This window comes from Atractosteus spatula, chromosome 14 (genome assembly GCF_055471065.1).
Source record: "Atractosteus spatula isolate fAtrSpa1 chromosome 14, fAtrSpa1.hap1, whole genome shotgun sequence".
Classification (NCBI taxonomy): domain Eukaryota; kingdom Metazoa; phylum Chordata; class Actinopteri; order Semionotiformes; family Lepisosteidae; genus Atractosteus; species Atractosteus spatula.
In genome coordinates this window covers 3,665,917-3,683,960 of record NC_142719.1, presented here as the reverse complement: position 1 = coordinate 3,683,960, position 18,044 = coordinate 3,665,917, and the positions used below count along the sequence as shown (strand labels likewise).

Below are 18,044 nucleotides of genomic sequence, written 5' to 3'. Positions count from 1 at the left end.
GATGAAGAGTGGTAGCTGATCAATTTCCAGTGTCCCTGCAATGCTCACGCTGCCCTAAGGACAACGGTCCACAAGAATAGTTCTGGTTTCGAGTGGGTAGGTGTTTACGTCACCCTGGCTGTGAAATTGATCACAACCCTTCCTGAAGAAGATCGAATACCTCTGTAGGCAAGCGCCCTCTATTTCTCGTGATCCTCGCAGCTCGCTTCCACCGCCGAGTGAGCGACCAAGAGCTCGCCCAGCTGACTGCTCGAGCAAGAAACTCGTTTCCTGTCGGTGTGGAGCGCTGCCGCGCTCAGCGTGTGGCACACATGTCGCTTCTGAGTGCGGACAGTCGGGGGTTGCATAAGATCTGCAGCAGGGCACTCACTTCCTTTTCTTTAAAGAACCACACAAGAAAGCGAAAGATTATTGGACTCCCCTTTTCTTATATCTTGACTTTGGCTCAGCGGGACAAAAATGGCCATCTTTGGAGCACGGCTTTTCGAGGCCACTGGCGCTTCAAAAAGATGGAAAGCTCTGTGCTTGGGATAAAATATGCGGATATTCTTTTGGTTTTGGTTTTGCAAGGTGGCGGGGGAGGGGGGCGGATATACTTTTGGAGCAAGATCACTTCGCGTTGTGAGACAGTGCGCTCGGCGCGCAGCTCAGTGCCTGAGCTGACTGGCTACCTGCGTCCTGCGCTGGTCCTGCAGCCCCCGCCTGACAGCGCCTCGCCCGAGCCGGCCTGCCATGGAGTTCTCGGAGCTGATCAAGACGGCCAATGTGGAGGACGTGGTCCTGACACGACCGTTTCACCCTCCCGTGAAGGGGACGCTGTGCGTGACCGGACACCACCTCTTACTGTCCGCTAGGAACGGGGAAAGCAGCGTGGAGCTCCTGCTTCTCCTGAGGAACGTCGATGCTGTGGAGAAAAGGCGAGTACCAGAGGCTTGAGAAAAGAGTCCGGTCGGTTCATTTGCTTAGAAAGTATTGATTGACTGACTGTCGCAGTATTGCTTGTAAACCATACAGTCATAACAACAGCTGCGTTCTGATATGAAAAATGATATTTAATTTAAAGGGATCAAAAAAGCATTTTGTTTTGTTTTGTTTTTTTGCTGTTTCAATACAGAAATGAAACCAGATTTGGAAAAAGGGGGTCAAAAGAGAAACTAGATATCACTGTTACAAAATATCAGACTTTACCAGCTACGCGATTTCTAAAAAACCCTTGGCAAACATACGCTTGGCAAGTGTAAGACTACGCTGGAAAGATAAGATTGTGCAAAGGGTAAAAGAGCTAACAAGCGCCTAGGTATATCATATGAAGGGGACTGAAAAGCTAATAGATCATGTTTTTTTATAAGACTCTGCCCTGGGCTGTTTACTGTCTATAAACCTTTCTAATGAGCTGGATTGTTTTCAATTTGCTTATTGCTATTGTAAAACTGAATCCACACTTAAAGTAAACACACAGTTCTGTTTGTCTTCATGGCTTAAAGGTTTCTCCATTACTTCTTTAATGACTTAGTGACTCGGGAGTCCTTCCAAACTAAACATGCAGAAATATAGTTTAATGCAGAAATAGGAAGTCTTTTTTCCTTTCTGCATTAGAATGGTCTTGTTTTCCCTTGAGCATACAGTCAGTGTGTGAGGCATTAAGACAGTGTTTGAGGCAGTCTGTCAGTGTCTGAGGTGGAAAGGCAGAGAGTGAGGAGGTCAACGTGTGAGGCAGTCAGTATGTGAGTCAGTCAGTCATTGTGTGAGGCATTAAGACAGTGTGTGAGTTAGTCAGCGTGTAAGACAGTAAGGCAGTATGTGAGGCAGTCAGTGTGTGAGGCAGTAAGGCAGTGTGTGAGGCAGTCAGTCATTGTGTGAGGCATTAAGACAGTGTGTGAGTTAGTCAGCGTGTAAGACAGTAAGTGTCAAGGACGTCCAAAGGGACTAACCGTGGGGAGCAGGAGAGCGGAAAAAGACCCATATGCGTAGCGGCGAGACGGGAAAAAGGCCCGGGCTCATAGTGCAAAGAGTTCAGGAGTGCCGTATAGAAACCTGTGCCCTCAGGGAGCGGACGTGGGGCGCCCTGGTGCTAGGCGGGTCTCAGGACATCCGAACGTCAATGCTGAGCCACGACAGAGTGCAAGACCCGGAAATATATAGCCCAAGGGAAAGAGAGGGACCAGAAGGACAGCAGACCGGACACCAGGGACAGGACAGAGAAGGAGCGCCCTCTGGCTGCAGAGGGCGTGACAGTAAGGCAGTATGTGAGCCAGTCAGTGTGTGAGGCAGTAAGGCAGTGTGTGAGGCAGTCACTGTACTGGAGGCAGAGTGTGAGTTTGTGTGACCATCACCATGTCAGCCAAGTCGGTCAGGGTGTGCTTTAGTGTCTCAGTTAGTTAGCTGATAAGCTGTTTCTGGTCAATAGCGCAATCCATCAAATTTAGTTCAAAGTCTTTTGCTGCATTAGTGCTGGAAAACTGAAATATAATTTTGCACCTTGAAACATATCAGTGGTAGACCAAAACAGACTGCCCATTAATTTCAGCACTTACAGTGGAAACTGTAAACCAATGATCAGTTCGGCAAACCTATTCCGGACAGACGTGGTATAAGCAGATATAACTGGGGTTTGGTAACTTCAGAGTTAAACGGTTAAACACTAAATCTGACTACAATCATACTGTACACTAAAGCTACAGCAAATCATTTGCCGGAAATTAAATGACTACTTGTGCAAACACAATGAAGTTCCTAAAATATGATCACTGACTTGAGTGGTATCAGGTCGGAAATCTCTTATGTTTCTTTACAAACTACATAATAGAAGGATGGGTCTGTTTTTCAAACACACAGCAAAGAAACAGGATTTGACTGCTGGAAGGTTTCCTGTTTCAGCTCATCTGGAACAGGATGACGAAATACTGGCATTGTTTGTATAAAGTGTGCTGAGTGTTGTGTGAGCCCATTCGGTAATCTGCTTGGGAGATACTGACTTTAATGCTGAAGCCTTTCCCCTATTTAATTTCATGTGGCCTGTTTTCTACACACACAAAGAACATGTGCTGTTGACTGCAGCTACAGAAGATGAATCAACTAATTAATTCATTTACTTTAAAAAAAAACAGCTTCTCTAACCTGAAGCGGAGGAGGGCAAGCAAGGAGGTTTTGTCACATTTCCCTGCCAGATAACACGACTCTGTAAATGAACACTGCAGCCTTGTGAAAGTCTCATTTCAAAACCCTGTGCATTCCCTCTCACCAAGCCTGGAGAGGGTCTTTATAAGCTCTTATTATTTTGCTGAGATTCTGTAGGTTAGAACAGGGATGGAAACTAAATGCCTGGAGGGCCTAGTGTCCTCTGGGTTTTAGTACAGCTCAAGAAGTCCATCAAGCAATTAACCTAATTATTTTGTTGATTAGATCTTTTTTTTTTCTGAAGGTGGTTTACAGCTGATCGCTGAAGAAAACAGACTTTAGTAACAGTACAGTTAACACAACTTCAATCCTGCCTGGAGGTGTTCACTGTTAATTAAATAATTAGTGGCGTAACTGAGAGAGGTGGAACAAAATCCTGAAGATGCTAGGACCTCCAGGAACAGAGTTTGTTAAGCCTGCTTTAGACAGAATAAAAGAGGAAACATACACACTGAAATTGACCATACAGCATGTAAGCCATGGCGGTGATGAAGCGATAATGGTGTAAAGTGATCTCTTCTTCCCTGAAGCTAAGCCCATGTGCTCTAACACCACTGAATGATTCTAAAACACTTATCAGTTTCCTGGTCATATTTCCTGGTTCTGGTAATACTGACCCAAGTTTAATTGTCTGCTGTGCAAGAGCTCATAATGATTGGAGTTAAGAAATTGGACAGCTATTACAATTTTGTAATAAATAATGGAATGTTTTTATTATACAGTATATATTAATCTGAGAACCAACACTGAGAGTGACACTCAGTATGGAGTCACCACCCCTACAGGAATGGAACAGATTGCAGCAGACCATTGAATCTGGGCCAGTATTAGTTTCCCAGGTACCATTTTAATGTGGCTGATTGTTGCTGATTGTTCTATGATGCTTCTGGCGATTCTGATCAGAATCTGCCCCAACTGTGGTGACTCTTCACAGCTGGTGTGCAAACTGTGGCTTAAGACAATTTACTCTGGGGTGCAGGATACTTCACAAATGCAAGAAACAGTTCAAACGCAGTGACTGTTTAATCTTCCCGGCCCTCAAGAGCCCCTCAGGAGCCTGAGATGTCCACTGTTTCTCTGTGTCACTAACCCCAGGGCACTAACCTGTTGTCTCTCCCTGATCAGTGTTGAGAATCTAGTGGGATACCCAGGCCACCTGCTTAGGAAGTCTGGCCAGTGCAAAAGGTTGGATATGAAGACGTGTGTCTTTTTTTTCCCTTGCGTCTGCTTTACCTGTCTGCCTGTTACAAGACCGCATTGTGCTTTGGCAACTGGTACGCTGCATTAAGCAATAGCTTTCTGCTCAGTGTTAAGCCTGAAAAGCTGATAAGCTGAGTGCATGCTCCTGTGAGGTTCAGTTACAACAGTGGTGAAGATGTCAGATACTGCCTTTATGCTGTGAAGTTTCAACAGCATACTGTGTTACACGAGCTCCTGGTTACTTTCCTCTTTGGATCCGTTACCCCACCTTCACTCTGCTGAACAGTTTTTGATATTTTTTCCATTCCCACAGCATATATCAAAACATTCTGCAAACATATCATTTTTCCTAGTTTGTTAAATATTTTAGCAAGATACCTTTTTCAGTAGGATTTAACAAAACTAACCCAGTACCCTCTTGCGTTGGTATTTAGCCTCCATCTAAACGTTTTTTATTTCTTATCTCTGGAATAGATACTCTAACACATGGCTCTACAGTTCTCAAAGGGTCATGAGTTTCTGACAACCAGTTATTTTTTAAATATGGCAGTTACATTCTGGGCACATCCTACATATTTGCTGGTATTCAAATTTAAAAATTTGTTCAAAGTTAAAATGCTTTACATTTTTTAAATGGTTATAAAATGAGAGCACAGTTCACATCTCACTTGGTTTTGGTGAATCTTTTGTGTATTGATATGGCTACCTGATTCATTTACTGAACTGCAAGGGTGAAGAACACATGACAGAGATACAGATCTTTAACTCACATTCACTGCATGTTTAGAATCTGTTTAAAAAAGAGGTAGGGTCAATGAACGTTTGATCATGTCAGGAATCCTCAGCATGAACAAAACTTTGATGACTCACAAAGTGAAATCCTTTCACGAAATGGATATCTTGTCATTAAAATCCACACTATCCAAAGTGGAACAGTAGGTATACTGTATAGCCATCTGTGCATAGATCACACAGAAAAGAAACAGGCATTGAAATGCTTCTCCAAAATCCCAACACTAACAGTGTTCTAGGAAACACTTCTAGAATTGTTTTATGGTATGAGAATTTAGCATCGTGTGCTTTTATCTTCCTGCTTTAGATAAACACTACAAATTACTTGCTGGCTAAGAAAGACCTTTTTTTTCTTTTTCAGTTTATTACTGCCAAGCCTTGTTTTTCCTGAGCCCTGAACTTCATTGCAGATGCTCAAACTAAAGTCTGGACAATGCGATGTACAGTGGAAAGTTTGTTGATCGTATGTGTGCTTTATTTAGGCCTGCTGGGTCTTCTGGATCCATTACAATCAAATGCAAAGACCTCAGTGTCCTACAGCTGGACATCCCTGGCATGGAGGAGTGTCTGAACGTTGCCAGCTCTATTGAGGTAAAACAACTGCTGCTCAACACTCTCTAAGTTGCCTGGTGGTGCTGACACTTCAACAGCTCCCTTGTGTAACTAAAACCAACATCTCGCAAGGCTTACTGATGCATTTCCTCCTGCTGGTGTCTTTCCAGGCTCTCTCCTCCCTGGAGTCAGTGACAGAGATGTACCCCTTCTTCTACAGACCCACTACACTGAGCCTGCAGAACAAGTGGGGCTTGTCTACCCCCGAGGAGGACTTTCAGCAAATAGCTATTCACGTAAGCACGCCTACAGCGGGCTGCAGACAGTATGCTAATGCTTTAAGCACCAGTCCTGATGCTTCCACTCCCCAGAAAACAGCCGAGATCATGCTAAAAGAAAAGTCCACACACAAAAAAAGTTTAGAATTTCATGTCTGAATCCTATGGCTACAGTTAGATTGAGTCTTTGGGGGAAAAGCAACGAAGGCGAACACATAGCGAAATCAGAGGCATGTTTCTGACTTTCAGCATGTGCCGCCTCTCTCAGTAACGCGTCAGGAAGCAATTCAGAGGGGAGAAGGAAGTGAAAGGGTGGGCACAGGCGAGGGTGTGCGGGTATCACTTCCTGCACAAGGGGGGAAGTAGGACAAGGCAAGTGTAACTCTGAAACCCTGCTTAACATGACAGCAAAAATCCTTTACTTGCTAAAGTTTAATAACAGCTTGGAAGACAAACGTAGCAGCCACTCCACCCTGCTGCCCTCCCACTGCTTGAAAACCAGTTCAGGAGAGAATAAAAGCCGTGAGGCTTCTGTGAACACGTAGAAAAAAGTGACATGCTGTGAGTCCGCCCACATCGTATAGCAGATCCTATCATGAGTCATTTTGACATCACTTCTAGTATAAAGCACTGTCTTCAGGGTCTCAGGGAGTCCAGCATGCAGTGGCCTGCTGTACAGCCCTGCTGCCTGCTGCCCAGTTGCTTTTAGAAACCGCGCCTCATTGGCTTCTGTCTTGCAGAGTGAGCGCTGGAGACTGAGTGACGTGAACAGGGACTTCTCTGTGTGTCCCACCTACCCCCCCACCGTCATCGTCCCCAGGGCCATGGAGGACGAGCAGCTGAGGAGAGCCGCCCGATTCAGGCAGGGGGGGCGGTTTCCCGTGCTCAGCTACTACCACAGGAAGAACGGCAAGGTAACCCGCCCGCCCACCACGCTCACTCGCATAGTCGCTCTTGTCTGGAGCAGTCCAGAGCCATCCCAAGAAAGATGCGGTGGTCAATAACAGTGAATTCCCAGCAGGAAATAATAATCATACTCTTTACAATTACATAGCACCTTTCTGGACACTCCACTCAAAGCGCTTTACAGGTAATGTGGATCTCCTCCACCACCGCCAATGTGCAGCCCCACCTGGATGATGTGACGGCAGCCATAGTGCACCAGTCCGCTCCCCACACACCAGCTCTCAGTGGGGAGGAGAACATTGACGAAGCCAGTTCAGAGATGGGGATTATTAGGAGGTCATGATTGGTAAAATCCATGCTTGGAAATTTGGCCAGAACGCCAGAGTAACACCCTACTCTTTTCGAGAAACACCCTGGGATTTTTAATAATTACAGAGAGTCAGGATCTCGGTTTGACATCTCATCTGAAGCACGTCTCCTTTTTTACAGTATAGCGTCCCTGTCACTATACTGGGGCATTAGGACCCACACAGACCACAGGGTACGTGACCCCTATTGGTCCCACTAGCATCTCTTCCAGCAGCAACCTTAGCTTTCCCAGGAGGTCTCCCATCAAGGTACTGACCAGGCTCACCCTGCACACCAGCTGGGATGCCAGCTGTGAGTAGCAGGGTGATATACTGTAGCTGATGGCAATTAATAATTAGCTAAGCTAGAAAGCAGGACTTTCTGGAGATGCTTCTAATTCCTTCTGGTATATACAGTATTCATTTATAAGCATGTTCCTGTAGTTCTTAGTGACTTTTGTGTTCTTAAATCATACTTTAAACCTTAAAGGTATTAAGTGGCTGAAGTTAGCTATGCTGTGCTGAAGAATTCTAATTAGGGAGATGTATGTGTCCTTGGTTGTTAACAGTGACTTTTGAGAGTTCTTTTTCCTAGTATTGTGAAATGACCACATCGAATTAATATTTACCTTTCCAGAATCTGTCCTCCACATAATCTTGCCTCCCTAAATCCCCTCCACCTGATTGATGCTTTGGGAAGAGAAGTTCTGTGTTAATGCCTTAGAGATTATTCCTCTTGTCGTTCTTCACCTATCTGTAATCTCAGAAAAAGTTTGCTCTTCCTGACAAGCCACAGTGGCTGAGAGTCTAGCTAAACATTTTGAAATATATAATATATATGCATGTGTGTGTACAGGGAACGGCCATCTTCTGACCATGCACTGTAAGTGAAAACAAAACTCGCTGTCTGTATCATCGATAGAAGTAGACAAACCCCAAAATAGTCAGTATGGCGGCACTATTCCTCTATAAATAAAGCACGAAAAATAAACAGCGTGTTCTTCAGCTTGGGAGTCCAAGCTTTTTCTTTGTCTCACACACTCGCTTTGCTGAAAACTCACCCACATCCAATTCCAAAAACAGCTCTTTATTTTTATGAACTCTCGATCTCCTGCAAAGTCCACTCTGCGGTTCCCCTGGTGAATTAGTGCAGTCACTAAATACAGCTAATATGACTGCGCCCGTGTGCTCTAGTCTGCTACCACAATGAGCAAAGTCTTACCACAGCAGCCAGCTGCAGACGTACTGTATTCACAAGCTGTCAACAGCAGAGGGATATTAATCTGATTCTGTCCCTTTCAAAGATACCACTGTGCTGAATTAGAGATTTCTGCCTTACAGATGACAGTAGTATTGTTCAGAGTGGCTATACAGTACAACAGCTGCCGAATGTCAGAAAGTACTGAAACGCTGAAGGTACTTTCACAAAACGCAACATGAAGGAGCTTCTCACTTGACTTTTTTTTTCAGACACTTCTGAGAATTGCAGAGCTAAAGTGAAAGTCCTCAGTTCCGTTTGAAAGCCTGTAACTGTAGTGCATGTTTGTCTCACTTTTGTAATGCTAACTGTGATAAATGTGCTTTTTCACCAACAGCTCTCATCTTAAGTTCAAAGTGCCAGTAAAAAAAGAATTCGCATGCATCTGCAACATGTCTAAGCATGATGTGCTGGGCTTTACGCCAGCAGACACTGTTTTGAGAAAACTGACCTTCTGAGTGCCTCTTATAATCAGACTCAGAATCACTTTATTCGCCAATTGTGTTACATGTGCAAGGAATTTGGTCTGGTGCAAAAACATAGCACTTCACACAAAGAACATGCACAGGCCACAAGTTTAAACATTAAATACACACTACATGCTGTATTTGTGTGTTCTGGTCAAGCAGGGTGATGGCCACAGGGAAGAAGCTGTTCTGATTCTGGTCAGTACTTTATAAGACCCAAAACCCTGTGCCCAGCTGTGTTTTGATATCCGCTACAGTTAGTGCAGAATTCCTCGGATACCATAACAAACGTCTTGGACTTTTTTTAATCCTATCTAAACAGCAGATCTGTTCTGCGCATAATGACTTCCACATGAGTTTCCCCATGAGAGTGAGAACAGTGAGAAGAAATGCAGAGAGGAGCACGTGAGCACACAGTCTGCAAACAGGCCTGGGGATCGGACGTATTCTTGAAGGCCAATTAAAAAACACAAACAAAGAAACTTCATTCTTTTTCCAGTGAGCCTCTATTGCTATAGGTTTGGGTTTCCAAACTGGGGGTGGGATCTGAAATGGGCTAGGCTGCCTGTCAGGAGCAGTTCTTTCCGGGCCCTATGCGGACGACATGATCCGGAATGTGAGGATACAATTGGGAAAATAGTCATGCAGGAGAAGGGGCAGGAAGCAGGGGGCGTGTCCGAGGAGTGCAGGTGTCCAGGGGGAGTGAATCCAGGGCGAACAATCCAAGGGGGAAGGTTTAGTCCAAGACCAGGGGATCCATCCGAAGCTAAAACCAGAACCGGGTCGGGACCGGCGGGGCAGGGAATCAGGAACAGGAAACTAAAACCATAACGGAGCCAGACGCGGCAGGACCCCGGGCTCTCACGATGCGCAAATCAATGAGGAGCCCCGAGCAATCGCCTGCGTCTGGCTTTAAAGGTGGAACAGAAGAGGGGCTGGAATAAGGAACAGGTGTGGGGAATGGGACAGAACAAGGAAGGGCTGGAGCGCCCTTAAGAGGAGGAGTAACGATCGTGACACTGCCGTTCCCTCAGCTAGTTCAGGTAGGGAGCTGCGTCAGCGTGCATAGGCTGCAAAGGAACAAGTAAGAGCACACCTGAAGAAGGCTCCACAACCGAAACGTTGCATTTCTTCTCTTCTCTTTTCGGAATGGAATAAGCCTTTACTTGTTCCTTTGCATTCCCAAATCATCTCTTCCTTGTCCTTCTATTAGACTCAATAGGATCTGACTGAACTACTGAAATTGGAAATCACTTGCAAAACAAAGAATCTGAAATTAATAAAACGGCTTACAGTAAGTGGTTTGTTTCTGATTCGGCAGCTGGGTGTGGGGAAGGGCTCGCGAGGAATTCAGGCCGGGTGCCGGCAGGCCTGAGCCTCTCCCGTCTCTTCCCCAGGTGATCGTGCGAAGCAGCCAGCCACTCACCGGCGCCAACAGGAGGCGCTGCCGGGAGGACGAGCTCCTGCTCCAGGCGGTGATGGAGGGCTCCGAGCGAGGCTACGTCATCGACACGCGCTCCCCACAGCTGGCCCAGCAGGCCCGGGTGACGGGGGGCGGCTTCGAGTCCAAATCCAACTACTGCAACTTTAAGAGGCTGCACCGCCACCTGGAGAGGTGGGAGACGTTAGCAGGATCAGTGGTCTTGCGCCGAGGCGGGGGGGCTCTAGTGCCCCCTGCTGGCAAAGTAGTACAGGACGCAAAACATTTTGGCGAAATTCTTGCGTTCAACTCCATCCACCCCTTTGTGTTTCTGCCTGGTTTTTTCTTTCAACATATTAATCAGGATTAGTGCTCAGCAGAACAATACAGCACAGATGTTTCGATCTCAGACAGACATTTGGTTTACTTGAAGCCGTATAAAGAAGAAGCACAGTTGTAATACTGTATATATAGACATTCTGTGAAAGAGCATAAGAATGGTTCTAAATGAGAGGAGGACATTCAGCCCAGTTGCTAGCTAGTAGCTAACTGGTCTGAGGATCATCTTATCTGACCGTTTCTTTAAAGAATCCAGGGAACCAGCTCCAACAACATTGCTGGGCAGCTTGTTCCATTCTCCCACAACCTCCTGGGCAAAGAAATGCCACCTGTTCTTAGTTTTAAGTGCACTTTTTAAGTGATTGTGTGAGAACGATTCTTGAATCTTTAAAAACTGCCTGTCCCCCAGGCTACTTGGCAGCATTCACTGTGAATCTGATTGATCTTGATTTTATTAGATTAAATGAATTTAGATTAGATTCATTTATTAGATTGAATTAACCGATTTTCAGACACACTGCGCAGAGGCTACAGAAACCGTGTCCCCGACAGTAGGACTTGGCCAGCACTGAATGAATACAGCGGTTGACCCTGAAACCAGGAAGGAGAAACATGGCAAAAGAGAAAATCATCTTTCTGCTGGTGAAGGAGCAGGGGTCAGGACTCCACGACAGCCTCTGTTTACACTCGTGCCTTGTGTGTTGTGTCGCGCAGGGGGAAGGCGCTTCAGGAGAGCCTGATCAAGCTGGTGGAGGCCTGCACTGACCAGTCCAACAGCACGGACCGCTGGCTGAGCCGGCTGGAGAGCTGCAGGTGGCTGTCGCACGTCAGCGCCGCCCTGGTGGCTGCAGGACTGCTGGCGGAGTGTGTAGAGCGGTGAGCCTCCGCCGGTATTTACAGCTGATGCTTAATTCCAGTCTCTCTAGCAGCACACTAGAATGCTAGAAAGGTTACAGAGAAGAGGGGGGTTTAACAGCGTGGCTGGATAGCTTGTTCCAGTCTCCCACAACTCTTGATGTAAAGAAATCCTATTCTTCCTCTTCATCCACTTGCTCTTCCACTGTAAGCAGATTACGCCCTGCCCAAGATGAGATACCGTATAAAACTGCTGGTGAAAGTGATGAAACCCATTTAAACAGATGGGTTGGATTTCAGCAATCGTGGACTACATTGGTGTCATTATTGATCACTGATAACTTAAAAATGAGGCCGTCTGTTGAAGGATCCAGCGTCTTAACCTCTTCTCCAAACCATGCCCCACCTTTGGATGAGAGCCAGTCAGAAGAGAGCAGCTCTCACACATGAAGAACACATCAGATCGCAAAGTCAGTGTAACAGCACAAGTGATGAGAGGAAAGGCACAATAATGAGCTAAAGAAGATGCCAAGTATGGAGTCACAATGTTGGACCATTTCCAGAGAGCTCATGAGTCATATGTTTCTGAGGCTAATCGAGCTCTCAATTATGACATAGAAACAATTATTTAACCTTTAGCCTCAAATTGATGATGGCTATAAAAAACTCGTGAAGAGCCGGAGCTCTGCAGAACCACGATTGGAGTGGTGTAGAGTAATAAGCTCTTATGAACTGTATGATGTAGTGTCCCGAGGTCCCTGTACAGTTCTGTACCACCTTAATGCTTAAGGGGCAGCTGGAAGTAGACTAGAAATGCAAATTTTTGTTATGTTAAGGCAATTAAACAGGTCTGGTATGGGAAGCAGATGATCTGAGCTCTGTTGAACACAAAGTACTGAAGATGTCCTAACTAGCAACCACTCATCCACCACACGTGTAAAGCTAATGTGGTTTCCACTCAAGAGGAAGTGGTCCGAGTCTGGCAGCCCTAGCCATTTATAGAGCTATGGGAGTCAGTGGAGTTGCTGGCGCATTTAGGCTCAAAGGAGAGCAGCACTGTTCGGATCACCCCGAGCTCTTTGCAGTAGCCTGCTGGTACAGTCTCCGGAATGAAAATAAGACTCCTTTAACCGAGGGTTACGGGCTTGAATAGCTGCAAATCCTAGCACCTAAACCAATACCAGCTGCTGTATATCTAACGTTACTTTCTTTTTGAGTAGAACTTCAATAGTAGTCCGAAATCGTAAACATATCTGTTGTTTTTTTTTCCTTAACCGGTACAAATACCATCTCCTGAAATCTGTCTGGATCACAGTGCTTTACCGTGGGGGGGGGGGGGGTCTGATTTCCATGCTGGGCAGGTTGTAGGGATGGGGGCTGCATCAGGCTGTGCCCACCTGAGGTGTCTGTGTCCCGTGTGCGCAGGGAGGGCTGCTCAGCGCTGGTGCACGGCTCCGAGGGCACCGACACCACCCTGCTGGTCACGTCGCTGGCCCAGCTCATCCTGGACCCCCACTGCCGCACCTTCGGGGGATTCCTGGCTCTGATCGAGAGGGAGTGGCTGCAGGTGAGGCCCCAGGTGGCTGGGTGCGTGCAGGACCACCCCGCTGTCCGCTCTCTGCCTTCCTATGAAACCCAGCTAAGTTTTCCCACTGCTGCTTTACTTTATCGAGTGCTCTGAGCTGCTAAGCAGTGGAACACACTATGTGGAGTAGAAATTGCCCGCTGTCAGCTCATGGCGCGAGCTGAGATGAGCGATTAGCCCTGCATTGTTTAACTAGACGGCCTGTCTCGCTGAGCAGCGCCTGAGCACTCACTCACTCACTCCTCCTCCTCCGTGCTGTCCCGATGTCTGCCCCTGCCCGCTCCAGGCTGGCCACCCCTTCCAGCAGCGCTGCGCCCGCTCGGCCTTCTCCCACGCCCGCCCGCGCCACGAGGCGCCCACCTTCCTGCTGCTCCTGGACTGCTGCTGGCAGCTGTGCCGCCAGTTCCCCCTGGCGCTGGAGTTCAGCGAGGCCCTGCTGCTCCGGCTGGCTCGGGAGGCCTACGCCTCCAACTTCGGCACCTTCCTCTGCAACAGCGAGAAGGAGAGGTGAGCAGGAGCAGGGCATCCTGGGAATAACTAATAGGACCGTCTGTGGTGCCAATGAGCCTGCCTCTTTAGACATTAATTACAGTCGTGTAACATACTATAATTCTGAACTGCTTAGGATGCTTTGATCTAAATCAAACACAGATTAGCACTTTATAAGATATTTATAATATTAGGTATTCTACTGTGAGACATGTAGGTTTTAGGAAACAAAAAGAGGACAAATGAAAAAAAGGAGTGGTCAAGTGAAATATTTAGCACACTACAGTATATTTCATTTACCCAAAGAAATGTAACAATTTGTCATGCTTACTTCTGTTGTTAGCTAGTGCTTTCATCATTATGGATGATGCAACATAGAGATACATTTTTTTAAAACAGCTGTTCTCCTTACAGCCCTTAGCTGGCAGTAATGAGCGCATAGCTTTCTGCCTCGCTGAAATCTCAAGCCCACTGTTGGCAAGTGAAAGGAGTTTTGGCACTGTCCTTACACCATCCCTTTCCAGTGTCATGAAGTACTCCTGAGTTTGACTTTATAGTAGACAGACTCTCAGAGGCAAGTCACTGAGTAGAAAAATGTGATTTGATGTCTTTTCTCACGGGCTCGCCTATCCTGTTCTTGTGAATACCTATTCCTGTTTTGTCAGGCTTATTTGGAAACTAACAGACTTAATTTGGCTCGCTCAGGCACTGAAGTGCAGAGCACAGGATTCTGTCTTAGCTTGTGCCAAAGATGTTCTATTAATGTTTTGCTTTTTAACCGGAGCCCCCTGGCCTGCTGTCTCCAGGTGCGCTCTGGGAGTGAAGACGAAGACCCACTGCCTCTGGGGGTGGCTCAGCCAGCCCTGTGAGCAAGACAAGCTCACCAGCCCTCTCTACCAGCCCACAGAGCTGGCCATCTGGCCCTGCGTGAAGCCCCAGGCCATACAGCTGTGGAGAGGTGGGTGGGAGGGCACGGGTGTACCTACGGCACCACAGCTCCGAGGCACAGCAGCCAGAAAACTGCAAAACATGCTGCGGAATGACAGCGAATTAACTACAAGGTCCCCAAGCCCTCAGAGGGTGTTATGCTGAAAGATCTAAGATGTTCCTCCTAATAATCTGCACCCCAACCTAAGGTTGCTTCACGGCCTGTGGGGGTGGTAGTGTGGGCAGTAACAGCAGGGATTTCATGTTACGCCTCTGTGGTCTGTCTGACTGGGAGTCTTTTCTAAAGGATATGGACTCCTCACTGCCTTCTACCGTGGACAGCAGTCCAGACCCTTCTAACAGTCCAGCTGGGCTTCACCAGACTTAGTATGACATGCCGAGTGTGACTTGGGGCCTGTAACTCAATCTAGACCCTTAGGTCTTTCTAAAGACTGCTGTGAGAGAAAAATATCTGGAGCCTACTAATGAGAAAAAATGATGCCTCCCATGTGCAGAAATTCTGTAAATCTTTTGTCTGAGAAAAGTCTAAATTCTATTTCTTAAGAGAGTCTGGCCCATGGAAGATTCACTAAACCCCAGTGAATAAACTGGGTCTTGTCAGGTTGTCACCAGAACAGCTGGACAGGATCCTTAGATCACTCTCCTGCTCCTAGCAACTGGAAAGCTTGGCGGACAGAATGACCTACTCCCACTTGTAACCTTCCACCTTCTCACCCGATCCTCTCTTCCTCTGCCCTGTTTTTAGGGCTGTTCTTCAGATGGACGCACAACGCCAGATATCTGCAAGAGGCCTGGGAGGAAATCAGCCACCTAGTGAATCAAAGCAAAGCAGAAGGCTGCAAGAGCAGCAGGGGGCTGGAGACTCCTGCTGCCCAGGTTGCAGTTTAGGACACGCGCTCTGCACCTCAGTATGATGCACTGAAGTCCATGATATTAACAGCAACACGCCACCCCGCCAGCTCTCGGAGCCTAGGAAGAGCTGAAGAACAGATGGATGACCAACCACATAACTGCAAATGGGTGGAAAAGGGACACAAAGCAATAGACACGGAGAAGACTGCTGTAAATCACAGGGTAGATAAGAATGACTACTGTATAAGCGCCAAGCTTCTAAAAAATTCCACTAGCATTTTGTAGTGTACACTGTTCTTCTCAAAATGCTGTGCTGGTGATAGAGGGGAATGTATTCTATACAGACTGTACTGTGTGCTAGCAGCTGACAGAGCTGAATGTTAAAGATCTCGGTCATCTCCTGCTTGTTTTCCCAGTTTGAATGTGATGGATTGTCGAGATGTTAAAACAGGCTTAGACCTGGATTAAACTGCAATATTGACTTTCTTGTTGAAGAAACTCAGCAGATGTTGTGATGTGATGTGGTTCCACTGTGTATGAGGAAGAAGTGCCTGGCAAACAAAGGATCATTCTTAATTAATGATTTATACTTGAGTATCGCAGATATATTGAAGTTTTGATTTAACACAGGCCTTCCCTTCAATATCCTAGGAGTACCCAGCTTCAGCCCTTAAAACCCCAATGTTCCTGGAGTTTTCTTGCCACCTCAGATTTTCTTTACAACCTAAACTAATTATGTGCTCAAAATGGAAAAATGATGCGGTAGGGACTGTCCTTGAGGACTGCCTTTTTACATCACAGGGATCCATAAACCACAGCAATGGCTGTAAAACACCAAAAGCAAGAGTGGACTGAGGCTCTAACTGAATATCTGCTATACTAGCAGAATCGACACCACCCCCCAATATGCTGCACATAAATGCAAGAAAAAAAAATCAAAGTTATACTGTATGTCACGAAGCGTTCTTTCAGGACCCTGTGCAGACAACACAATCCGAGGGGAGTGAAGAAAACCCGGGGAAAGAGGCATGCTGGGGGCTGGAAGGAAAACAGGGGGCGCGTCCACGGTGCGCTGGTGTTGGGGGGAGGTGCGGCCGAGGCAAACAGTCCGAGGGAATCCGAGGCGAATCCAGGAGTGTAGCAAACATCCAAGACCGGGTGATCCATCCTGACAGACAAACAGAGTTAAAAGCTGGAGCGGGATCCGGCGGAATGAAAAGGGGGGACCCCGAGTCGAGTCGCTCCTGGGTAGGCAGGCGTCCATTTTCCAAAGGTGAGCCCCGATAGGCAGGAACGTCAGGTTTCTATAACACGGGGGGCTGGAACCGGAGGCAGGTGCAGGAGATGAGTATAAACAAGGTACGGCTGGAGCGTCCTTAAGAGGAGGGGTTTACGATCGTGACAGTATATCACAGAAAAGACGCTTCTGAATGTTTTCAGGTAGAGAAATCTATGAACAATTTTGCTCATATCAAGTCCTGTTTGGAGTGTACCTTTTTAGGAAAAAACTGAAAGGTATTATTTAACAACGAGTTGTGCTTTAATTTAACAAAAACGCCTCGATTTCACAGGAATTCGATTAAGGTAGCAATGTACTGTACCCTTCCGCTATAAACTCTTGACCGTCATTCATTCACAATTCTTTTTAATCAGCGCTGATTATCTTTGGATGGGATTGGATAGCCAATTAATTACATCTCCTGAAGGAAGGAGACGAGCAATACAAAACGCTGCATCACAGAAAAGAAGTCGATGTGGAGCTCCGAGCTATACAGAGTATCAGTCATACATTTTCATTTTACTGTAGTTTTGAGGGAATCCGATCATTTAATCCTCTGTTTCCTAATGACCTGGAGCAGGTGTTCTAATTCCCGCTCTTTTCACAAGTTTGAAGTGGAGCCTAAATCATAACTAAAACTGCTAATAATAAAAACAGCAACACGCGGGTCACTTGCGAGCGTCAGATAGCGGCGTGCTAAAGACGGATGGCTCCGATGCTAGTTTACGAAATCCTAATTATTTGCAGTCGATCCTTTAATTCCTTACCTGACGCATCTTATAGCTAAACAGCAACCCTGATGGGAATCACCTTTTTGTTACGAACGAGCACTTTCATTATTCATTATGAGTGATATGTTGTTACCCCGTGCCGTAAGCGGAATGAACAGCGAAACCGCCGACAGCCCTCATCACGCTCAGAGTCACAGGGAAAGCGGCTCTGAGAGAACAGTTAACTAATCCCACGGATCCGATCAGTTGATTCTCATAGCCTCCGATACTATAATTATCCTGGGACAGAATAGGCGACTCACCACTAAATAATTTTTATATACAACTTTTTAAATAGCTATATGGTTAATTATATGCATCACCGGTAGGGGTTGCGTAGTTGTACATTCTCCGTTTGAGATCTTTATATTGCTATTAAATAGTACTGGATTAAATAACAGTTCAGAAACAAAACTTCGCTTGCTTACAATATGAAAAAAACCGATTGCGAGAGCCACACTTTTCATCATTTTTCAGACAGGGAAATACAATCTGCATTCTGCACTCTGAGTTAATAAAACTTTAAACTA

General features: G+C 46.4%; 1 protein-coding gene across 2 annotated transcripts; it reads left to right on the top strand.

Moving 5' to 3' along the window:
• Positions 1-307: 307 nt before the first annotated feature.
• LOC148820421 (myotubularin-related protein 9-like) lies at positions 308-15,963 on the top strand. Of its 2 annotated transcripts, XM_088932804.1 has the most exons (11): positions 636-917; positions 4,303-4,362; positions 5,652-5,760; positions 5,892-6,017; positions 6,740-6,913; positions 10,375-10,592; positions 11,451-11,612; positions 13,017-13,158; positions 13,463-13,683; positions 14,472-14,623; positions 15,359-15,963. In XM_088932804.1, the coding sequence occupies exons 1-11, from the start codon at positions 733-735 to the stop codon at positions 15,499-15,501; spliced, it is 1,692 nt and encodes a 563-aa protein (XP_088788930.1). In that variant the 5' UTR covers positions 636-732; the 3' UTR covers positions 15,502-15,963. The 2 variants fall into 2 exon arrangements, with proteins under 2 accessions (XP_088788931.1, XP_088788930.1); XM_088932805.1 differs by lacking the exon at positions 4,303-4,362 and having other exon boundaries at positions 308-917.
• Positions 15,964-18,044: the final 2,081 nt, after the last annotated feature.

Excerpts from the sequence above, each read along its gene's own strand:
- LOC148820421 (XM_088932804.1), top strand. The coding sequence starts at position 733 with ATGGAGTTCTCGGAGCTGATCAAGACGGCCAATGTGGAGGACGTGGTC. Across the intron at positions 11,613-13,016 it reads CTGGCGGAGTGTGTAGAGCG|GGAGGGCTGCTCAGCGCTGG; the intron begins GTGAGCCTCCGC and ends CCGTGTGCGCAG. Across the intron at positions 13,684-14,471 it reads TGCAACAGCGAGAAGGAGAG|GTGCGCTCTGGGAGTGAAGA; the intron begins GTGAGCAGGAGC and ends TGCTGTCTCCAG.